Source organism: Capsicum annuum, chromosome 1, assembly GCF_002878395.1.
Source record: "Capsicum annuum cultivar UCD-10X-F1 chromosome 1, UCD10Xv1.1, whole genome shotgun sequence".
NCBI lineage: Eukaryota > Viridiplantae > Streptophyta > Magnoliopsida > Solanales > Solanaceae > Capsicum > Capsicum annuum.
In genome coordinates, this window is record NC_061111.1 from 197,432,331 (window position 1) to 197,456,928 (window position 24,598).

General features: G+C 36.2%; 4 protein-coding genes across 5 annotated transcripts; 2 read left to right on the forward strand and 2 right to left on the reverse strand.

The window, feature by feature from the left end:
- Positions 1–1,580: 1,580 nt before the first annotated feature.
- On the forward strand, positions 1,581–8,562 carry LOC107843503 (CSC1-like protein At3g54510). Of its 2 annotated transcripts, XM_016687820.2 has the most exons (6): positions 1,581–2,311; positions 2,407–2,482; positions 3,179–3,458; positions 3,686–3,892; positions 4,751–4,984; positions 8,287–8,562. In XM_016687820.2, the coding sequence occupies exons 2-6, from the start codon at positions 2,466–2,468 to the stop codon at positions 8,347–8,349; spliced, it is 801 nt and encodes a 266-aa protein (XP_016543306.2). In that variant the 5' UTR covers positions 1,581–2,311; positions 2,407–2,465; the 3' UTR covers positions 8,350–8,562. The 2 variants fall into 2 exon arrangements, with proteins under 2 accessions (XP_016543306.2, XP_016543301.2); XM_016687815.2 differs by lacking the exons at positions 4,751–4,984; positions 8,287–8,562 and having other exon boundaries at positions 1,582–1,963; positions 2,236–2,311; positions 3,686–4,722.
- An 11,606-nt stretch (positions 8,563–20,168) lies between these two features.
- Positions 20,169–20,543, reverse strand: LOC107860167 (protein PELPK1). The gene has a single exon (XM_016705438.1). The coding sequence runs from the start codon at positions 20,541–20,543 to the stop codon at positions 20,169–20,171; it is 375 nt and encodes a 124-aa protein (XP_016560924.1).
- A 599-nt stretch (positions 20,544–21,142) lies between these two features.
- Positions 21,143–21,538, forward strand: LOC107860175 (protein PELPK1). The gene has a single exon (XM_016705450.1). The coding sequence runs from the start codon at positions 21,143–21,145 to the stop codon at positions 21,536–21,538; it is 396 nt and encodes a 131-aa protein (XP_016560936.1).
- Positions 21,539–22,799: 1,261 nt separating this feature from the next.
- LOC107843516 (40S ribosomal protein S16) lies at positions 22,800–23,595 on the reverse strand. The gene has a single exon (XM_016687831.2). It carries the CDS (start codon positions 23,474–23,476, stop codon positions 23,024–23,026), a length of 453 nt encoding a protein of 150 aa, XP_016543317.1. The 5' UTR covers positions 23,477–23,595; the 3' UTR covers positions 22,800–23,023.
- Between the last annotated feature and the right edge of the window lie 1,003 nt (positions 23,596–24,598).

Consider the following 24,598-nt stretch of genomic DNA (forward strand, 5'->3'; position numbering starts at 1 on the left):
CTCAATACTACGTAGCACGGGTGTGTTTCCCAAGTTGACACGACTCACAATCTAATGTGGATAGAATAGACAAACTAGGCACCATCTTTTGTAGCTTGGTTAGACTAGGATGTCCCAAACGTTTATAAATAAGGTTGGGAGGATCTGTAGCGGAGCATGCTGTGAAGGAATTTGAAGCGGTAAGATGGTAAAGGTCTTGTGATTCATATCCTATGCCAATTGTCTGTCCCGTTTTGCGGTCTTGCATTAGAAAGGAATCATCAAAAAAAGTTATACAACAATCAAGGGAACGTGTCAAACGAATAACAGATGCAAGATTAAAAAGACAACCAGGGACATAAAGAACAGAGTCTAAAGTGACAGAAGATAGGGGTTTGGCTTGTCCAACTCCTTTTGGATCTGTTCGAATTCCATTAGCTAAAGTAATAGCTGGAAAATATTGTGACTAAACAATATCAGAAAAAAGTGATTTATCACCAAAAATATTATCAGAAGCACCTGAGTCCACAACCCATGATCCAAAGGTAGGAGATTGTGCAGTTGAGGCTATTGGTAGAAATATATGCTTACTTGCTTGATACTGAAGATACTCATTGTATTCCTTGTCAGATAAATACTCCCGTTGATCACCTGTGGTGTTAGACTGAGCAATATGAGCATTTTTAGTTGGTCGACCATGCAAAGAATAGCATATTCCACGAGTATGTACATACCTATTACAATAACTACACTTAGGTCTAGAATAACATACGCCACGAGTATGTCCAAGCCTTTTACAATAACTACACCTAGGATGAGATCGTCCAAATTCGATTCTTCATGGACTGTGACATTTGATTTTCTGATCTTCTCATTAAGGGCTCAGATTTAATCATAGGACTTGAACTTCCAATTTCAATATTTTTGGAGCCAAAAAAGAAATATCATGCCCAAAAGATATCTTGGGAATTTGACTTGAAAATCCCAAGAACCAGATCTGAATTTCTGGAAAAAAAAATCCCCGAAAAAAACTGATGTCAACGGAATTAGGGTTCCGACGGTAGAAATCTCAAAATAATTGTCGGAATCTGGAAAGGAGCAAGTGGTCAGAGTCAGAATAGACCGGCGACCCCAACAGAAAAAGAAACAACTCAAAAATCGACCGGAGATGGGCTCACGCACCGGCGCGTGACGCAGATCTCACCGGAATTTCTAGATTTCGGCTGGCGCGTGGCGGCGCGTGGAAGGTAATTTTCCAGCGGTTTTCGTCGGATTTTTGTTGCTTGATCTTTCCAATCCTTTTGGTGGTGGTGTATTTTTTACACAACCCACAAAATAAAAATTGACCCAAATCAGTCACCGGAATTGACGCACGGTGACTGAGTTATTTTTTCTGATATTTCTAACCTGTTTTGATACCATGTGAGAAATAATGGAAAAAAAATATTATTAAATTGTTGTCTCTAAATTATTACATTGAAACCCTATTTACAGACACTACATCTCAATCCTATTACTAGTAGGATATACATTACAATCCTTTTTCAAGTAGAATTATTCATATTTTTCAAGTAGAATTCAATATGTTATTCCTATTCATATTCTAACAGTTTACATTTAGGTCTGCTGTACGCCGAGGAGTCTTTTATTATTCTGGTTGAAGGCATATGTGTAAGATTTAGAGAACTTCTAGTTTTAGAGAACTCTTATATTGCCTTACAGGACAAATTACTTTGTTGGAATGAAATGGTTTTGAATAGAACGGAATTGATAAAGATGGTTCATGTCCCATCCAACTAGTTTGAGGTTGAGGCATGGTTGGATTGATTGGTTGATATAAAAAAGGACTTGCTTGTTCAGGAAATTCACTCTTTTTGCTTGCCACTTGTGAAGATGGGCCTGGAAACATTTGCAATGCCTCAGTTTTTCTGTTGCAATTTTGATCTCGTATGAATTAGCCACCATGATTTGCCAACATTTTGAGGTATATGTCCATGTCATTTGATGAGTTTTCCATCGTAATAGGAGTGAGGAAAATATTGTCTATTGACAGCCATCTGTGTGCTGTTGAGATTTTGTATGGAGATCTAAGGAAGTGCTTGAGGATTTGTTTGTTATCTTATAACTTTGTCGTGGAATGATTCTCTAATGTTATCTTAACAGTTGAACAGTTGATTAGATTTGACCATATTTTTATTGCTTAGAAATTACCTGTGGCTTTTGTTGCATTTAATTCACGATGGGGCGCTGTTCTAGCTGCCCAATCTCAACAGCACACAAATCCACTCCTCTGGATCACTGAAGTGGCTCCAGAACCGAGAGATGTGATCTGGTAAAATTTCGCAATTCAATATCGTCATTTGCCACTGTACAGGATTGTGATACTTGTTGCAGCATCACTACTTACCATCTTCTTCGTGTTACCAGTTACAGCTGTTCAAGGAATTGCCAAATATGATCGCCTGAAGAAATGGTTTCCTCCTGCGATGGCTGTGGACTTGATGTACAGACTTCATCTCTTCATTATTTCGGCCTTTGATTTCTTGAACATAAAATGTTTCATTCTGTAACATCTCATACTCTCCAAGCACCGTTAGTATTTTGAACTCTTCCCTTCTCGCGAAAAGAAGTGGGGAAGAGAATATGACAGATCAGCACTTGTAATTTCAGTATGAAATTGGCATCAGTTCCTTAATAATTTTGGAAAAATCTACTTAATTTGAAACTACATAAAAATACTTTAAATCAAACTTTTGTTATCAAGATATTTCAAATGTTAAGAGTTTGATTCACCGAACAGAAATAAAACACCATTCTCTCTATCTCCTCTTTTTTTTTTTCTAAAATGGATAATAAAACACCATTCTTTTGGGATGGAGGGAGTAGCTCGTTTCACATCAAAGTTCTTCCGTGCTTTGACAGAAGATCAGAAAATGCGGTGATGGAGTTCTGGGAAAAATCGTCTTTGTTCTTTAGTGGCTCATTTGTTGTTTGTGTATCTTCTCCTCTTTCTTTTCAAATTAGATAGATTGTTTGGTATTTCCTCCTTTGTTTTTATTTTTCTATTTGTGGGGAGGAAGGGCTGAGGTAGTAGGGGTAGTTACTGAATCCTCCTAGTTACAGTAGGTACAGTAGTTCTTTAGTTGAAAGCTTTTGTAGCTGGTTGCTGATCTTCAATCCGTTTGAAATATTGTGGCAGACCGGGGTTAAGGTCCTTCATCACGGGATATCTTCCTAGTGCCATTCTTAATGGTTTCATATACATTGTTCCATTTGCCATGATTGGACTGGCAAGATTAGTTGGTTATATCTCGCAAAGTAAGAAGGATATAAATGCATGCAACCTGGTGTTCTACTTCCTGGTAGGGAATGTATTTTTTCTAAGCTTGTTGTCAGGATCTTTACTAGATCAAATCGGCGAATCTTTCTCTCATCCCAAGGATATTCCCAACCGTCTAGCTAGTGCTGTCTCTGCTCAGGTGCAAAACGTGTTGGCTCTTCTCTTTTCATTTAGTATCTATTTTTATCCTGCTTCAGAATATTTAATGTCTGATTGGCGAAAGGGATACATACTTTCAGATAGTGCTTTAATTTTTACCAGACTGTAGCCTATTAAAGAACCGATAGGCCTGTCTTAGTCAATATATTCTACTTGAAATGTGGATGATTAATCTTCGCATTTACACTCTTCTTTTCGTTCTTTCAGGCAGATTTCTTCGTGGCGTACATCTTGACAAATGGGCTGGCAGGATTCTCTTTAGAGATACTTCAGCCAGGATTACTTCTCTGGGATGCTCTTAAATCTCACACGTGGGACCGTGGAAAGAAGAAACGTCCTTATGTTTATTCACTACCTTATTATAGTATTATTCCTTTTGTTGCTCTCTGCATGCTGATTGGGATTGTTTACGAGGTGGTCTCACCTTTGCCTCTTCCATTTTTAGTAGGCTACTTCCTGCTTGGATATGCAGTGTTCATCAACCAAGTGAAGTTTCTCTATATGCAATATTTGTGTGTTAAGAACGAATCTTCTTATAAGCCTGATCCACATTACTTTGAGCATGTGTAAATGTAGTTTGTACATGTCTTTGGTTTGAGCTAGGTCTCCTTAACTAGTCAAAAACTTGGGCTAAACCCGACATGGATCAGGAAAGAAAAAAAGAAGCAGCAACCACCCAACTATGAACAACTTATTTAACATTTTCTTGTGTCCAACGTCGTGTCCTTGATAATATGTCTCGTTACACTCGTGGGTGATTTGGGCATAGATGCAAATCTATAATCATATGGAATAACGTTTTAGATTAATGAACTTTTAAGTGCTCATTTTTACTTTTTCTTCGGATATTTAGTAGATTCTGTGATTTACCTGCTACAGTACACCTGAACCAGTGATACTAATACAAAGCAGATGAACTTTTTGTGTTTTATTGGACTTCCTTATCAAGACCATTGAGTATTACAGGCCCTAGTTATTCACTGAGGTTTTTTCATTCTTTTTCATTTTGAGAAATGGTGATAGTCCTTATCCTTAGTAACTAGTTTTCTTCTGTTAAGGGGATTGCTACAATCTTAGTTTCCTAACTAATTGTTATTACATTCATCTTTTTTATGCCTCTTAAGCTACATTGTTATCACAAGTAAGTGTCCTGTTGATATAAAGTATATATTAATATACTTAATTTTGTTCTTCTGTATTGCAAGTTAGCTCAAATATTTTAGAATAACTATGGAGGATAATGTATATAATGTAGTGTTATTTGTGATGCAGATTGAAGATGTGTATATAACTACATACGAGACATGTGGTCTGTATTGGCCATACGTTCATCACTATATTATAGTTGCGATCATACTTATGCAAGTTACAATGATCAGTCTTTTTGGACTGAAAGCTAAGCCTTCAGCTTCCTTCTCCGTTATCCCTCTCATGGTCGTCATTATTCTTTTTAACGAATATTGCAAGATGCGGTTTCTTCCTACTTTCAATCATGTCTCAATTCAGGTAACTACTCTGTTCATTGATACTTGGGAAAACTTCTGCTTCCCTCTCCTCCCCCTTCAAAGAAGAACTCCAGGGAAGCAGATCAAAATCACATAAAGAACGCACTACAAAGTAATTTTGTTTCTATTTGTGGGTCAGCACTTGGCTGCATTCTATTCCATCTATTTTTCGCTTGGAGCTTGCGAAAAGTTGTGTTCATTAAGAATGTGGATCACAATGGTAAAATGATTTAGATTTTAGACCTTGTGGTAAGGTTGTGTTCATTAAGAATGCGAATCAAAACCGGAAAAATGATCTTTCTAACTGCTCTCACATCCAAGGGACATCAAGGTTCTCTTATTATGCTTGTTTCCTATTTGTCGAGGTGCTTCACCCTTTTCCTTGGAGTAAAGAGGGGCTCTAGAAAGTGGTCGAGCCTTACAAACCTCTGAATCCATTGAGAACCATCTTTAGTTCTTAAAGTTTTGACCTATTTTTCCTTCGAGCTTTGTTTTTTGAATAACATATATATCATCAAAAGAAAGGTAAAATACATTGAACAAAACATTTTCCATTTTCGTCTTCCTAACTTAGAAATGAAGAGTTCAACCCTTTACTTCCATGGTTGTTGTAACACCCTGAACGTTCAAGCTAAAAATAAAACTAATTGGACCGTTCTTCATATGTACTTAGACCTGAATCTAGAAATTTTATTGTATTTAAGTGTAAAGATCATGTCTAAAGTGTCGTAGGGGTATTGGGTATGAATTAAGGGCATAAGAAAGCTCTAAAACAAGTTTGAGTTGAAAGGTTCTTTAATGATTAAGTTTTCGTATAGGTTCATACAAGGGCCAAATTTAAGCAAGGATTTATCCTAGAATATTTAGAGTTACATGACCCATTACCTGTCAAATTAAAGCTTTTTGAGTCTTCTTTCCAACGCTACCAACAACTCATTAATCCGAGACCCAAGTAAAAAGTTACATGTGTTTTACTAAGAACAGTCAGAACAGCCCTATACCAGACGAAAATTTTCTTTTTTTCTTTTCTTTTCATATTCTTGGAGGGGTAATTTCGTCCTTTCCTTTTTACATTAACCCCAAGTTATTAAAACCTACTTCTCCATTAATTTTATACGTTAAGACTCCTAGACTTACTATGCATCAGTTACACGTTACAATACAAACCTCCCCGCCTTCCCTCCCCGCCTTCTTCAAGTTTCACAGGATAAAACCTCACTTTTCCCCATCAGTTTTTCATACGATATCCATAAATAAACATCCTTACTCCTCCTCTAAAACTCAAATCTCAAGAATCTGATGAAATTCATTCAACAAAACAAGTTTAATCCCTTCTCCAGATCTCAAGTTCTTCAAACGTTTTGAGGTATGTAGAACCATCTTTTGCTCACGTTTCATGATGTTTTCTTATTCTCCAAATCTGTTTTGTAATCTCCTTTCCAAACAGATGGTGTATAGATGTTTGAATTCAGAAGTTAGATTAAAAACAAATCAACCTGTCAAGTTCTATTTCTATTTCCTCTTGGCGTCTTAACAAGTGCTTATGTATTCATAACGTATGGACTGGTTTTGGCTAAATCTGGAACCTGAATCTTATCCAGTCAATAACATGGTGGTCTCAATAATCTTCAATAAGTATTTTCTATTTCTAAATTTCTTAAAAGATGTTATGATTAATTAACATAAAGAACGTCCCTTTTATCTCTTAAATTGATGTCTGATCCAGTTCGAGTTTATGTTGGCATATGCTGAAATTCTTCAAATTTAACAAGTAGGAAGGACTGCCATTTCTTTGGAATTCTTGAACTTCTGAAATAAACAATTTATTACCACAAACTTCATAACCTTGGCTAATTTTTGTAACCAAAATTGTGAGCGGCTAAAGAATGGAAACTCTATGTTCTGAAATCTTAGTATGAATCGTCTAGTTTACTCTTCGACTGTCATGTTGCGGTTGGTTTCTTGTGATGACAATCCTCTTTATGCTTTTAGATCTGCAGCTTTGTAACTCAATTCTCAAATAGCCAGAAAATGAGTTCTTGTGGTCCTCTTTAGGATATGAAAATCTATCACTGAAACTGTACTTAACCGTATTGATAACTATGAGATAAACTCTGCTTCTCCTTCCCTCCACACGCTATCTGGTCTGATGTTCTTTGACTTGACATGTAGATTAAGAACCTGGGGTTTGTCTAGATTAAGATCTTCCCTTGCTTGCCTAGGAAATTTTGAGAAAATCTGCAAACTCAAATTTGCCAGTAGCGTCAAAAATCAATGTCGGCTAGATTTCTGCAGTATACTTCCCTTCTGTAAATGTATTTTAGCCAAGTACTATATAGTTGCGAGACATTCATTATATCCTTAATAATTATAATAATGTTTCACAGAATTTTTCAGATGTTAGTTAGGATCTTAATCACTTTTTTAAAAGTTTGCTTCCGAACAGATTTGGCTTATCCCAACTGTTGCACTATGTGTAATTGCTTTCCTTTCAGTTAACTCCTAACCATAGTCTCTCAAGAGTCATGAAAGTCATGTTCATGAACCATTAACAGAATGTTTTTTTTACTGTCCAGTATACTATGAAAAGGTATCAAATAAAAATCTTGAACCCAAAGTGGTTGAATTCCCAGCATGAGCCCAAAAAGGGCTAAATTTTGTACATAAGCCTAAAACGGTTAAACTATGGATATGATCCTAAAACGGCTAAAAAAGGGCTAAATTTTGTACATGAGCCTAAAACGGCTAAACTATCGATATGAGCCTAAAACGGCTAAACTATGAACATGAGCCTAACGAGGGTAACACTTTGAACATAAATAAGTAAGACAACACCATGGGCATAAGGTTGTTAGTTAGCTGACCGTGAAGGCATGGGTTTAAACAACAAATGCCCGAAACTATGTTTGCCGACATAGGATAGAGATTATTCCGCAAGTCGGATGACTCTTTTTTTCATGTGTCCCGAAAAGGGGCTAACCATGGTACTTGCTAGCAAACTATGCCCAGCAAGGTATAGGACGGCTTAGCTGGTCGGGCCGAGATCAGACTCCATACGCTCACATGGTGGTTTATGACGGTTCACTACTTTCTCCCACAAATAATCAAAGGAATTTAAATCTACTTTATATTATCAATTATAAATTTAGTTTACATTCTTGTTCCTTTCCAGATGCCTTCACTTATATTTGATTCTTATTGTTACTTCTAATCTTTTGTTGTACTACCCTTCTGCAATGGTTTTACATACCAATACATTCTACGTATTGATCGTTTTTGGCGCTACATCGTTTCATGATGTAGGTTCTGGCTCTCAAGTCCGCGGCCAGGCACCTCATTAGGATTCCTAATTTCTGTTATTGGTGAGCCTCTTTCCTACCAGGAGGCTTGATGAGATATGATGATTTTTTTGTATTTTCTTTCCTTTCAGTATTAGTACTTATTAGAGGCTTCACAGGCCGGTGTAGTTGTCAAGCACACTTTGTAATTTTCAGTCTTCATTTATAATAACTATTGGTATTGTTGAACATTATGCGGTATTAATAAACTTGGGTGAGGTTTTATCTCGTTAGAAAATCATAATTGAATTCTATATTACTTCCGCTTTATACATTTATAGTAGAAGTATGCTCGGGTGATATGCCAGAACGTTCGCTTGTACAAGCTATAGTATCGTATGCGTGTCACGTCCAGGGCCTCAGCTCGGGTCATGACAGTTGCACTAAACAAGGGGTCCACTTAGAGGAAGTATATGTTTTAGATATTTGTGGTACCATTGTGTCGTTGAGAGGGCTTGATGAATTCAAATCTCAAATAAGCACATTAAAATTTAATGTATTGATAATGTATAGATATATTGATTTTTGCACTTCAATTTTAGTAACTGCTGATGCTGCATGGTGTTTTCGGTGATTTTAAAGCTGACAACAGCCAGGACTAATCTGCTTTAGCAAAGCAAACAACTAACTTGGTGCTAGACAATCAAATCTAACTGCACCAGGTATATATTACTTTTAACTCATCTGAAAAGGGCGATAATTAGGTCGTTTCCTCCCTCTCCTCGCTCCACAGAGAAGAGCGCTTGCTAGGCAGAGGTGAGCTTTTCTTGGTTAGTGTTTGTATGAGATATATGTAACCATTAGTGGTAGCATATTGCAGTAGTACTCCACTGAGAAACCCAAGGTTACAAAGCACCAGTCACTTCAAGATGAAAGTGGTTGAAAAAGCATCCTAGAGGAGACAATTTGTAAGAGTAAACTCGATGTTGTGTCCCAATCTCTCTTGATTGTTCCCCGTATTTGTAGCATTTGCCTTGTTATTTTGGTTTTGCCGTTTTGAGTAACTTCTTCATTCTGTCTGCTCGGTCATTACAACATGTAGTGCACTTGGTTAGTGAGGTAAACCTCAATTATGTGTCACCTTGGTTTCTTTTGGTAGTTCCATTGAATTGATCTGTTAGAAAGTCTTTGAGCACCACTTTTTTGACAAGAAAAGATTTACCAAACAATGTAACTTTTAGGTAGATATATCCGGCCCCTCGAAAAAATGAGCACTGTATGTCAGGCTGCTTTGGGAGGACTGGGTATTCGCCCAAGTATTGCTAATACCGAGGAGCTAGGCTCAAATCCTCCAGCAGTCTCCTCCTTTGCCAATAATTTTTTTTTGTTTTGTGTTGGTAAAAACTAAGATTGTATATATTAAACGAAAAATTGCATAATGAGGTAAAAGCAATTGGGACACTGTGTCTCTGTAAATGAAATTTTGTCCGATCAATATTGCATGATAAGTTTTTCTAAGGCTAGGTTGCTTCAGTGATCACAATTTTAATGTTGGATATCATTTTTGAGAATGTTGACCAAGGGTCACTAGGATTGAAATCGACTTGATGATACTGCTCTCCGTATGCTTAACCAAACTTTTAGGCTTTAGAACTGTTGGTCCTAAGTCCTAACGGCAACTCTTGCTTTGTTTCATGGAAAAATTCTCAAGATTTTATTTGGTTCTTCAGCTGATGTTATGGTACTTTGTCGTCAGGATGCAAAAAACAATGATGAACTTGACAAGAAGGATGGATTGATGGAGGAGAATGTCCGGAAGGCTCTTGATGCTTATTGTTGAATGTTACATGATCATTGTCGATACCTAATTTTTGCCCTCCGCAATCCAATTTAACTTCAAGTTTCTTCAATTTTAAAATAAAATCACAATAATTATTTTGCTCAAATAAATGCTGGTTAAAGTAATTATTCAAGGCAATTTTATCATTTAACTGACGATTATATAATTTTTGTATTTCTTATATATACGAGAGTGTATAAATTTTGTTATTTAAATGAACATTTTATCAAAATTAGATTTTTTATTGATTAAATTTGAAAATTAATCCGAATGGATAAAGTCTTGATTTTAAATATGATTTGTTCTCGAAATATTTTATTCGGAGGAATATTTGTTAGATTTTTATCAAATTAAGAAACTCGAGGGTAATTTGTTACTTGATTCGTGCCAGATTGCGATTCAATTTAGCGAACGAATTAAATATGACCTCAATTGAGATCCAATTGGCCCAATTGTAATGCAATTGACCAATAGATATTCAATTTGGTTAGAGTTTGAATAAGTCATTTAAATTGTAATACAATCTTAATCCCAAAAGTTACCATTTCTTAATTGGGATTATTTTAATTCGATTGAATTTAATTTGTGTTATTCTTAATCCAATTAAATTCAATTATGATTATTCTAATCTAATTAGTATAATTAGGATTATTTAATAACTCAATTAGATTTAATAGGGGTTATTAAATAACCCAATTTTGAACCCAATTATACAATCAACCAACCTAATAACCAAACCAACCCAATTTCATGTTGTGACCCGGCCCAATCCTATATGTCGATTAGTTAGATCCAAAACTTGAGATAATGAGTGTAAACCGAAAAAGGATTCATAAGTAGTTGTTAATGGAGTTGAGGTTACCGAATTTTGAGGTGTCTTGAATTCTCAAAAAAACTTCTGTCGCTCCATCCCCGCAGGGGCAGAGAACCCATCGCTATCTCGGCTGTGCTACCGGAAGCTCTGGGAAAGTCGGAATAGGAGAGCACTCATCTTGGGGCTCCCTTAAGCATAACAGCAACATCGATCAACAACTCTCAACCCGAATCCAATCGAACCCGACCTTACCAGCTCGAAATCCACCCGAAATCAACCAGTTCGTAGCCCTCCTCATGCGTCTCATGCGAGAAAACCCTCGAAGCTTCCAGAATCCGATGAGTTGTCCCCTCTAACGGCTCAACCCCGTGATTCTCAAGATAATAGGTACGATTTCGTACACGTTTGGAGGATTTTCATTGGTTTAGGGGTGTATTTCATTTGTTTCTTTTTTTATTGGTCCACGATTTTCAATCCGTTAAGGGAAGATTCCAAAAGGGAGGCGTCACACGCGAAATTCATCAATGGTTTTCCTCATTGAACCCTCATTTCGATGGCTATAAAAGGCTCATTGATTGAGCTGAAGGGGGGGGCTTTTTTTTTGGAAAAAAAGGGGGAGGTTCGAAAAGGGGAAGGGTTTTCTTCTGCGTCATTTTTAGGGTTCAAAATTTTTGAGGTCTGAGAGAGAGGAAAAGTTCTGAGTATTTTAGTTTGAAGTTTAGGTCGAAGATTTGGAGGTTTTGAAAGAAACTGAAGGAGAAATTTTTAGGCTGGTTCAAAAATTGGGTGGGCATTCCAAAATTAAAGAGTTTATTTTTGCAAAAAAAATTCTCGTCCATTCTTTCTGGGAAGTTAGTCGAGCAATGGGAAGTTCCCGAGTCGACAACATCAGCCCCCAATAGGGACAATTTTGCTGATAGCTCGAGTCCTGTTTTACTACTCCCGGACAGGTAACTCCTCATTTCATTTAGTTTCGTTCATTTCTGCTTCATCTCACCATTCTGTAGTTGCGAATATTAGTGATATTACGTGTTGGGTTGTATGCTGTAGAGGTCCTAGAGGCCATAGGATTGTTGTTTCAATGAAGAACTGTGCTGATTATATGGCATAGGGCTCTTGTCGTCTCTAATCTGATTCCATGACTTTTTCCCTCTATTTCAAAACATTATCAATTGATATAATGCTCTCATTTTGTGTATCGCTTGTGGCGCAGTAGCAGGGTTCCAAATTAAGTTTGTGGTTCGTTCGCATTCAATAGTTCTAGCCATGTATTGTGCTGTTTGTAGTTGTTATTTAAAGGTATTTCAGCTGTTGGTGTTACTGGATGGTGTCACGATTATTGAGTTAGCCGCGTCGATAGAAAAAAAATATCTCTTAGGTTCCTTTGGCTTCTCATATGCCAAAAGGAAAATGAACAAGGTCTAAAAGCGTGTCAAAAATTCCTGGGATACCTCAATGACCGTTTCATTAGAATCTGTTGAAATGAGGAGGAGGATCAGAGTAACAGTCATCTTGGCCGTAGTTTGTAGGATTATGATTAGTCCTATTCTTATTCGTTTCTTCTAAGACGTGATTGGATCTAAATTATTGGTAATGGAGGTTCTGTTTTTCTTTTCTCATTTGAGTTTCCCGGTCATATATATTCATTATGGGAATATATGTTGGATGTTCATTTATGAATCCTGCGGACTATCGATTTCGATTAATAGTAGTGTCGACTTGGGCTTATTTATAGGGGCTCTCTTTTATGTTTCTATTCTTATCATTCTTCTGATTATTGTTTCAAAAGAAGAAAAAAATGTTTGGGTGTAACCCATTATCTCTTATTTAAAGTCATTTGAGAAATTGTCGAAATTAGTTTAGTCTGCTTGTTCTTTGAAGTGAAACTTTCGTTAAATCTCTTTGGTTTACAATGTCTAAGAGGCTTAACGAAATTGAAAACCCGCGCTCTTATGAAAACAGAACTAAAAGCGAAATGTTCATGATATGTTCTCGCCTTTGGAAGTTCTTAAGCCAAATCTTCCTGTGGGTATTGTTTGGTCCAAGAGCTTTTCTTCCTATTCATGGAAATTTTTATTGATTCACTTTTGGGTTTCTTTTGGAAACTGAAAAGGAGATCAGAACAACTATTGAGGCATTGAGGTGGAATTTTATGGGCTTAGACGTGAGGTTTGAATTCCTTCCTAGTTCAACCATACTTCTGTTGTTTTTATGTGTTCATGCGATTTTGAATTTGTATTAGGATTGTATAATGGATGTTTGTTATGTATAGTCTTTCCTGACACTTATTCATAAACACGAGATAGTAGATCTTGGCTTCTCTTTGTGTTTCACTTTATATTTTGATCATGCTCTCGAAATAAAAATTGCTAATACACAATTATAACCTCTTTAAAGTAGTAATTTGGATTGTATTAAGTAACAGTAAGGTGAAGGTAACACTCCAAAGAGAATGTGTTAAATTATGTGGTATCTTGTTCTTTTCCTACGCTGCCATCACTTTATCTTATTTTATTTTATCTTGTCCCTTTTCCTTTACTCATATCACTATGCCTTATAAAGTGATGTTTAAATTTATTAAATTATATGATTCGGATTCTAATTGCTTGCCTTTTCTTTCTTCACATGTCCATTTGCATTGGATTTCACTATGGACTCTTTCCTATCGCATTATCCGTGGGCCAATGAGGCCCATATCCTCAAGGATCAATTCCCAAAGTGATTCTATGGCATTCTAGTAAGAAGATAGAAGCAGATAGCGGGCCCAAGATCATTGACAAAGTTACTAGGATTTGGAAGCTCAAAAAGCCTCATCTTCTTTAGTTTATTTAGCGTTGAGTTGATTTTTTTTATTTTATTTATTCATTTAGTTATTTATTTATGCATTCATTCGGGCCACGAAGCCAAGGTTGTATCTAATACAGGTGGAGCAAGATTCGAGCCAAAGGCTCGAAAAGTAGACTAGGACAGGTGAAATGGGTTGAAAGCTCAACTAGATTAGGACAGGGTCGACGGTTTGGGCTTAAAAGCCTAAATCATTACTTTCCCGCTTCTTCCCCTTTTTCTTGTCACTTGTTTGCTTGTTTCTTTGTGAAGCTAGTTAAATCCCCAACTAAGTCGCTAAAAACTGATTTCGCAAAAACTTTTCCCTTAATCAACTATTTTTCCAACAAATTGATTTTACGAAGTTAATCAAAAGAATGTTTTCAAACAGATCGCATAACCGCAAGTTAGCAGACGTTTTAGGTGCCTAACACCTTCCTAAAATGTTAATAAGAATCACTTACTTAGAATCTCTAACTTAAAACGATTTTCCTATTTTGAATCGTTTTAAGTAACTCTCTAAAGGTTTCTTAATTTCTTTTCAAAATTAAGTGGCGACTCTCTTTCAAAAGTCCAAAATTTTCGTCAAAATAATCATCATTGTGATCTTGAGAGTCATATAAGTACCAGTTATAGTAGAGAACAATGAAAAAGAAGAAGAAGTATCAATGGAAGATTAGAAGCAGAGCAAGAGAAGTAGGATGAGAGGAAGAGAATGAATTTAGTGTAGATTATTATTCTCAATCTTGATTCTTAAGGTACACATGGATTCAGTATATATATATAGTGGTTTGTAACTGACTCTAATTAACTAGGTGAGCTAACAATCTAGAATGATCTCTAACTAACTCAATATATAACTAACTTACCTAACTAGTGGAGCCTATAACAACTTTAACTAACTTATGAATTAGTTTATTACTCAACACTCCTCCTCAAACTTGGTGTGGTAAATATGTTAACCATGCCAAGTTTGGAAATTAAGTCTTCATGCTGAACTCTAGTAAGTCCTTTGGTTATCACATCTGCAGGTTGGTTCTGTGTAGGAATGTACTGAGTTTTTATCAACCCTTGTAGGATTTTTTCCCTTACAAAGTGACAATCAATTTTTGTGTGCTTGGTTCTCTCATGATGAACTGGATTGGCAGCCATTTGTAAGGCAGCTTTGCTATCACTGAGGACTGTAATTGGTAGTTGAACTTGAACATCTAACTCGTTAATCAATCCACTTTACCATGCTAATTCTGCCACAGTAGTTGCAAAGCTTCTGTATTCAGCCTCAGCAGAGCTTCTTGATATAGTGGCTTTCTTTTTGGACCTCCAGGATACTAGAGATTCACCAAGTTTGATTGTAAATCCTGTCACTGGTCTTCTTGAGAAAGGGTATGCAGCCCAGTCTGCATCACAATAAGCAGTTAGTGTATTAATGTTAGAACTAGATAGTAGTACACCTGATCCAGGATTCTTCTTGACATATTTGATCACTCTAAGTGCAGCATTCATGTGTGATTTCTTTGGTGATTGTAGGAACTGACTTAGAGCCTGAACACTATAAGATATGTCAGGTCTAGTCACAGTTAGATATAGCAATTTACCAATGATTCTTTGGTATTTGCCCTGATCCTCTAGTAGTTCATCACTTGAGTCTGCTATGTCCTTGTTTTGTTGATCAAATTCTCTTGTTGTTAATTTGATAGTTGAGTCCATAGGTGTGTTGATAGGCTTGGCAACACTGAGACCTGTCTCAGAGATTAGTTCAAGAGCATATTTTCTCTGATGCATCATGATCCCTTTTTTTGACCTTGCAAATTCAATTCCTAGGAAATACTTTAGCTCCCCTAGGTCTTTTACCTTAAAAACTGTATGTAGGGCAGTCTTTGTTTCAATGATCTGATTTAGATCATTACCAGTAGCTAAGATGTCATCAACATATACTAATACTATGATCATTCCTGAATCAGTTCTTTTGCTGAATAGTGATTGATCATACTGACTTTGCTTGAAGTTACACTTAACTAAGGCTTCACATAGCTTAGCATTCCATTGCCTAGGAGCCTATTTTAATCCATATAAGGATTTAAGAAGTCTGCATACCTGCCTGCCCCCATGCTTCTTAAATCCTTGTGGAAGCTCCATGTATATTTCATCATGTAGATCACCTTGTAGGAAAGTATTAAAGACATCCATTTGGTGAATATGCCAGTTCTTATCTACTGCAATAGCAACTACAGTCCTGAGGGTTACCATCTTAACTATAGGTCTAAAGGTTTCTTGATAGTCTATACCTTCCTTTTGACTATACCCTTTAGCCACTAATCTTGCCTTGAACCTTTCCACTTCTCCTGTAGCCTTGTATTGATCTTGTATATCCATTTGCACCCAATTGGTATTTTATCTAATGGTAAATCCACCACCTTCCATGTTTGGTTGTCTTCTAATGTTGTAATGTACTTTGAGATGATATAGCAGTTGTACCAGTGTGTTGTACTACTGAAACCTCACCATTTGGTAAAAACACTTTGCTAGATACCTCAGGTTGAGTTATTGAATCTTTGTTCAGTAGCTCAATATCTGAGGTCATATGATTTGTAGCACCTGTGTCAATGATCCACTCATGGGAATCATTAACCACATTCAGTGCTCTAAAGTTACCTGTCATATTGGCCACAACTGTGTTTGAGGTCTTTAATTCATCTTGCTTTAGCATTTGGCATATGTGATCATATTGTTCTTGTGTGAACCTTGGTGAAACCATCATGCTATTACCGGAATTGATAGATGGCATTGCCTGCAATGGAGTCTGAACATGTCCTGGTATGTAGTTAGGATCCAAGGAATAAAGTGATAACACCTGAGAATTGTGAGTCTGTTGAAGCATATCAGTAGCAGACTAATCTTGTGCTACTGCATGTGCACTTGGAGTATTCCTTCTTTGTTGCTTGTACCTAGGTTCATAAGTTTTATCCATACCCTTGTGATCATCATGTTTAGGATGTCCAGGAGGGTACCCAACAAGTCTGAAGCAATCTTTCTTGAGATGACCTTTAAGTTTACAATGGTCACATACAATATTTGAGTTGTCTGGGGAGAAATAGGGCCTCTTATCCCTTTGATTACCCATTTTTTAGTACAATGCAGACTCAGAACCTCCAGGTGCAATCCCTAGCAAGCCAATATTAGTAACATTATGTGATAAATCTCTTTGACTCTCATCACTGATCACCATTGAGTAAGCTTGGTTCACAATAGGTAAGGGGCTCATCAGTAATATCTAACTTCTGGCTTATGCAAATGAATCATTTAAACCTATCAAGAATTGATACAGTTTCTGTCTTTGTAAGTACCCAAGAAATTCCTTAGATTGAGGACAATTACAAGTAGGAGAGGGTACCATTGAATCAAACTCATCCTATAAAGCCTTTAGTTTAGAGAAATAAGATGCTACTGACTGAATTCTTTGAGTAATCTGAGATATTTATTGATGTAAGTTGTAAGTTCTTGAACCATCAATTTTGTCAAATCTTTCCCTTAAATCTTCCCAAACAGCATGAGCATTAGACGCATATACTACACCCCCAATTAGATCAGTAGACACAGAATTCATAAGCCAAGATAGTACTATGGCATTAACTCTTTCCCATTGCCCCCACAATTCTACTTGATATGATTCTTTCTTATAGGATCCATCTACTAATCCGAGTTTGTTTCTTCCCAAGAGAGCAATTCGCATTGCCTTACTCCAGAGTATATAGTTTTCACTACCTTTTAACTGGAAAGATATGACAGTTAAGCCACTTACATCAGTAGAAACCAGAAGTAAAAGGTGATTCTGATCTATTGCTGTATTAATACCTTGCTCAGCCGTTGATGAAGACGTATTGTTTCCAAGATCATTAGGAGTTGCCATGACAAACACGAATCAGAGAGCCAGCCGTTGCAGAAACCAAAAGAAATTTCAGAAGTAGTTGCAGATTATGCAGAGAAAGTTTAAACCAGAATCAAGAAACTTGAAAAAACTTGGAATTTCTGGATCAAAAAACACTGAAAACCTTCAGTTATTGGCTTTGATACCATGTTGAATGTTACATGATCATCATTGTGATCTTGAGAGTCATATAAGTACCAGTTACAGCATAGAACAATGAAAAGGAGAAGAAGTATCAATGGAAGATTAGAAGTAGAGCAAGAGAAGTAGGATGAGAGGAAGAGAATGAATTTAGTGTAGATTATTATTCTCAATCTTGATTCTTAAAGTACACATGAATTCAGTATATATATAGTGGTTTGTAACTGACTCTAATTAACTAGGTGAGCTAACAATCTAGAATGATCTCTAACTAACTCAATGTATAACTAACTTACCTAACTAGTGGAGCCTATAACAACTTTAACTAACTTATGAATTAGTTTATTACTCAACACTTATTCTCCTCCATGTTTGCGACCCTTGGACTCCTCCATGTTTGCGACCCTTGGACCTTGGGCTAGAAGGAGCGAGCTCCACCAAGCCATTTCTATCTCCAACATAGGACGAACATGTTGTCTTTCCTCCTTTTTTTCTTTCTCCCACGTTGCCTGTGCTCTGATGTCTGACAATTTTGTTAGGGAGTGTTTGTGTCGACATCACATTGTCAAATTACATGCAGTAGAGCTAATCTGCTCGTAGTCAAATATACCAACTTTTTTTTGGGTGTTGTTTTGTTTCATTGACATGGCTCATCATTGCTAAGGCCATCATATTTATATCGGATGGACAAAATTGCTATTAGAATTTTTTTCTTTTATCGTCTTACCAATACATGTATGCGATACCATAGGCGTTCCTTCCCCAACTTTATTTTTTGTTCAATTCTAACATTTGTATCAGTCTCAATGAATCAATCAGCTAATATTCAATCCTTTATATGCAATGTTAGGCCTAGAGAGACGTGACGTATCGGGCTGCAACATATCTTACGATGGATAAATATCAGAAGGCGGCAATCTTTTGTAATACCTTGGTGATATACGAATGAACAAGTGCATCAAAAGCCAACGTTCTCGTTTTATCTCCATTTCATATTAACATTTCAAAAAAATTATTAAGTCGATGAACTATTTTTACATCTTCTATTAAAAGAAGAAATATGTAAAATAGAAAATTAAAAGAAAACACTAAAAAGGGTCATGTCTTTTCATTTTTCTTGGATGTATTCTCATTTAATTTGTAACGGATAAATACTTATTTGTCCAGTGTTTAGATTTAAATAAAATCAACTCTACTATGCTGGAGCGATTTGATGTAGCAAAAATATGTATTAATTAATCATGATTAATTGCCACAAGTGTGGATACAAATATATATTATACATTTATTTATTTAGTGTAAACACTCCAATGCCAAAAATTTATTCACATAGGGTATTATCCTAAATCAATACAATGTAGCATGTTTAAGTAATTTAACGAAGTAAAAAGTATATGTTAATAATGATAGTTGAATAAAAAGACACCTATATTCAAACACATGAAATCTTTACTCTTCTATCTAATTAGGTCTCTTCCTATGGTAACATTCCTATATAGTTTCTTCATTTCAACCGTTGTTTATCTATTATATTGCTTTCTTCAAGGATCAAAGACTTACCCGCACTAAGAATTTACGCCAAGCTTAGACATATATATTATGTGTTTGAATATAGAGTTCATTTACTTAATCATAGCTTTTTTTAATAATTGTTTTTTTTAATAATTGTGATGTGTGGATCGGCTTACGCACATCTCGACTAATTCCACCGAATACCTGTCAGCAATAGGTACAAGACAACTCTGTCCACCAAAGTTAAAATAGATGGAAAAAAATCACTTAATCTTTATCTTTATTAGGAATTAAACCTGAAATCTCATGTCACTCAACTCCACTTTATTGAACCACTAGATCATACCCTTAGACTCATCTACTTAATCATAGTTGATTAACATATATTTTTCATTTACTTAATCATAGTTAATTAATATATATTTTTACTTCATTAAATTAATTAGCCATGATAAATAGTATTGGTTTCTCGTGAACACACACCCGATGAGGGTAAGTGTTTTACCGGTTTCAATATCTAGATTATATGCAACTTGCATGCGAAAATTTTGCTACTTCTTAGTTTTTTACCCTATGCAATTTGTTTGAAGTAAATGTATAGGATTGGTTGGTCTTAAAATCAGGAATTAAGAATTGGATAAATGAACACAGGCAAATTAATAGTAGTACACTGCATCACCATAATTAATACAAAGCTTTTCTGTATAATCAATACAGCACACAAGAGGGTAAAAATAACAGGATACATCAATACGAATCAAAAAAATTAAGATGACAAAGGAAATAGGAAGAGCAAAACATACAACGGTAGAGACAATATGGTGAGTCAGGTAAAAATTGGAAGCCGTAAGATCAGTTGGATGGAGGAGAAAATGTTGGAATAGTGGGAAAGTTTGGAAATGATGGGATATTGGGTAGAGGAATATTGGCAGGCAATGGAGGTAGAGTCACCTTTGGAACAGAGGGCAATGCAGGCAAAGAAGGCAATGGAGAAGCTGTTGGGAGCGTTGGCAAAGATGCAATGCTTGGCAATGGTGGCAATGTGGCTGCTGTTGGCAAGTTTGGAATGGTAGGCAATTGTGGCACTGTCGGCTGAGGCAATGAGGGGATTGTAGGCATGTTGGGAAGTTGAAGTAGGCTACGAGCAGCATGACTTGTGGTAATGCTTGATATGGACAATAATGCTATGAACAATAAGAGGACTGAGCAATTGTTGAAAGCAGCCATTGTGCCAATTTGACAAATATTACTTTGTTTCAATAAAATGAAGAAATTGAAGTTGGAAGTTCTGTTTTAATTTGAGGAGATTGATCATTAAGAGGGTGTATTATATAGGGAAAGAAGTTGAAGACTATGGCTGAACTATATGAGACGCTTTGGTGTAGAAGCACGAGAACTCAATCAATTGTTAGTTCACCTTCCTAGATTTAATTAACTTGAGGCATGTATCCTCCTAATGTCATGGTGCCAACCAATAGAGAATAGTATTAGTTTTAAAAGATTAAGAAATGACTTAATCAATTTGAATGAATTGTCCACCAAATATGGTTGATCCAATCTTCATCTACGTATAACTACTTTCAGAAAACATCTCTACTTATAAGATCATATGTATGTTCCTAAAACAAAAAAATTGGGAAGGCTAACTAACAACAGAGTATCAAGAAGTTTAAAGTCTATGCTTCCTCATCCAACATCTCACCCAAATCCTAGTACTCCCTCAAAAACTTTCCCTATATATACCTCTTTCTTGATAACCAATCTCATCAATTCAAAAAACACCTTCATTTCCTTGTAATAAAAACAATTTAGCAAATTATATAACAATGGCCACTTCCAGTGACCACCCAATCCTCTTCTTGTTGATGATTGCATTATTGTCCATATCAAGCATCAGCACAAGTCATGCTGCTCGTAGCCTACTGCAACTTCCCAACTTGCCTACAATCCCCTCATTGCCTCAGCCAACAGTGCCACAATTGCCCGCTATTCCAAACTTTCCAACTGCAGCCACATTGCCACCACTGCCAACTATTGCATCATTGCCAACACTTCCAACAACTAATACACCTTTACCTTCTTTGCCTACATTGCCTTCTATTACAAAGATGACTCTGCCACCAATGCCTGCCAGCATTCCTCTGCCCAACATGCCATCACTTCCAAACATTTCCGCAATTCCAAATATTATTCCTACAAATTCACCTCCTCCTTCCAACTAATCTTGTGGCTTCCAACCACATGACTTTTACCTATTTATCCTATTGGTCACTTACCGTATTTTTTTGTTTTTTTGCTTTTCTTTTGTCGTTTAAATCTATATGCGATATGTGATTGCTGCCAACGTATTGTATCATGTTATACTTGAGCCCTATACATGGATTTACATTTGTGTTAACCCCATGCAGTGTCTATAACTGAGTCGTGTATTTGTCCAATATAATTCACGCATGAGAAATGATGAACCATGTATACATGCTTATTTTGAACAAATTTAATCATACTTTGAAAAACCTATTTAGAAGATCAACATATTTAGGACCCATATTCAGAAAATAACCAAAGGTTTTTTATTCATATGATGTTAAATTGCCTCAGTCGACTGTGATTAAAAAAGACAAGTGAAAATCGTGAATTTGAAGTTCCAACTACCAAAAATACATGCCAGAGGTCTTTAAGTTTGAACACAGGCTTGAAGTTGGGGAGTTGTCAAATCTGATTTCATACTTAGATTATCTTAAGTTGGCAAATGTGTGAACTGATCAAACTTAAAACAATGGAGTCTAAAATTAAGCTTGGCACATCTTCCACCCAAAAGTTATGAAGTTGGGAACAAGACGAACATCAAACCCAAATGTCTGAAGTAGGAATATTGTTCATGCAGCTCAAACTTTAGACGTTCAACTAAGTTATACTAGACAAACCTCCTGCCCAAATATCTAAGGTTGCACAAGCCAAGCCTATCAAAAAACTCACATGTCTGGAGTTAGTATACTGTCTGCGCAATTGGAACTTCATACACTTAAGTCTGAAGTTAGCATTAGCAGTTTTCCAGCCTAAAGGTCAGAGGTTGGGAACTAGCCAAACCTAAATTTGGAACTGAAATTGGCCGACTTCCTACTTTAATCCAGGATTGGAAGTGACATGACAACTAATGTCAAATTCGATTTTAGTGGTCACCCAACCATCATATATTACTCAAATATGTGAAAGGGGTGTTATGGGTTAACTATACAAAGAGCAAAACATTAACGGGTTTGGCAGCTGGTTTTCAGGTGAATTATGCAAATACATAGACAAGTTATGAGAGAATCTCTGTATATGAAAGGTCGAACAACTAATTGCTGCAAAAAATAATATATAACTTCTCTCATAACTAATTCATATATTACTCTCTAACCAGCTACCAAACAACCCCTAAAGCAACTGTAAATTGAACACAACATCAGCAAGTAAATATTGCAAACAAGAATTGCACCACCATTGAAAGAAGTAAAAACAACTGAAAACAGAAAACAATTAATGGTAATCCAAAACTAACAATATCATAAGCAACACTGTAAAATTTTCAGCATTAAAAAAAGGACAAACACAGCAAAATTAATCCAAAATCTCCCAACCAAATCGGTCTTTAAACGAAACTAAACCAAAACATAAACTCCATTACCGTAGACGGCAACCAAAAGGGTAAGTAATTCATCTGGAACTCAACGGTAAGATTTCTGGAACCTAGAACGAGCACCACGACCACCAAACTTCTTAGGCTCACATCTTCTGGGATCAGCAACAAGCAAAGTCCTATCATACCTAATCAAAATATCCTTAATCTCCTTCTTCTGCTGCTCATCAACAAACTTCTGGTAAAAAGCAACAAGGGCTTTCGCAATGGACTGACGAATAGCATAGATCTGAGAAGTATGTCCTCCTCCCTTAACACGGATACGCATGTCGACTCCAGCGAAACGGTGACGGCCTAAGAGGAGAATAGGTTCAAAGGCTTTGTAACGGAGGATTTCAGGTTGAACAAGCTCGATTGGAACACCGTTGATTTTGATCAAACCGCGGCCGCGCTTGCAGTGCGTGACAGCTACTGCTGTCTTCTTGCGACCGAAGCATTGGACGGATTCCGCCGCAGCTGGTGTTGCTTCTGCCTTCTGCATTTTGGGGGTATTGTGAATGAGAGAGCGAAAATAGTAGTGAGAGAGGCGGAATGAGTGTGGTTAGGGATTTGTATGAAGTGAATAAATATGGGCTTTGAGTAGCTTTTCAATTTGGGCTTCGATGAAATATATGGGCGAAAGCCCAATATATAAGGTTCAAGTACAAATAATGTAGGGAAAAGTTCAGAATTAGCAAACTTGGTCCATTAATTAAGAGTTGCAAAGCAACTTTTTGCTAATTACTTGTATATATTTGTGGCCCTTTTGGGGGGTAAAAACACAAAATTTAGAATCTCCTTTATTTTTTTAAACACCATATCAAGTCAAAACACATTATTTTTTAAAATCGAGGGGAGTACCTAATTGGTCTTCTTCAAGACCTTATCATCATTCGCAATCATTGGACTACTTCTCCTTCTTTCTTTATAGGAAAATTAGAACATTTATCTGTGCTTCGCACGGTTGATAATAAGACTATTGAACGTCGATTTTATTATATATAAATTTTCTTACATCATTTATTAAATTTAATCAAAGTGTAAGTCTATTCTTAAAAATTCAATAGCCTTTATATTTTTCTAAAAGTACTTTAGAAACTATTCTTGATAGGGAGCTTTTTTCTGAATTGGTCTTGAACTGTGGGAATTTGAATTAGTCGTGGGCAAATGGAGATAGCGAACATGAAAAGAAAAATAAAGAAAAAGCATTTTAGAAAAGTATATTGAGATATATGTTTTCTATACATCTTAAGCACAATGCCTTTTTTTTTTGTTAACCGAATAGTAGATTAATAATAATAAGAATAATAATAATAATAATAATAATAATAATAATAATAATATCATTAACAGGATCTCACTAGGCTGGGGTATGCCAGACCATATAACAATATCGGATTACGCGAAAGTCGAAAAATCGAACCAAAGCACCAACCGAAATATAAAAAGATTTCAAATAGTTTAATGACTGTATGGAATCTTTTATCCAAACAAGGGGCCTTTCAGAGATTTAATAACCTTATGTTAAACCCATGTGTCTAGAAGTTCTAATTATACAGAAGTCGCCCTTTTCGTATCAGTATAACGGGCTAAAGAGGCACAACTTACTAGACGTAGTCACAGA

What these genes read in the sequence shown, in the direction of transcription:
- LOC107860175 (XM_016705450.1), top strand. Translation starts at nt 21,143, where the DNA reads ATGGCCACTTCCAGTGACCACCCAATCCTCTTCTTGTTGATGATTGCA.
- LOC107843516 (XM_016687831.2), bottom strand. Translation starts at nt 23,476, where the DNA reads ATGCAGAAGGCAGAAGCAACACCAGCTGCGGCGGAATCCGTCCAATGC.
- LOC107860167 (XM_016705438.1), bottom strand. Translation starts at nt 20,543, where the DNA reads ATGGCTGCTTTCAACAATTGCTCAGTCCTCTTATTGTTCATAGCATTA.
- LOC107843503 (XM_016687820.2), top strand. An exon ending in CTAGTGCTGTCTCTGCTCAG is followed by an intron (nt 3,459 to 3,685) that starts GTGCAAAACGTG and finishes TCGTTCTTTCAG; the next exon opens with GCAGATTTCTTCGTGGCGTA. An exon ending in TGATTGGGATTGTTTACGAG is followed by an intron (nt 3,893 to 4,750) that starts GTGGTCTCACCT and finishes TTTGTGATGCAG; the next exon opens with ATTGAAGATGTGTATATAAC.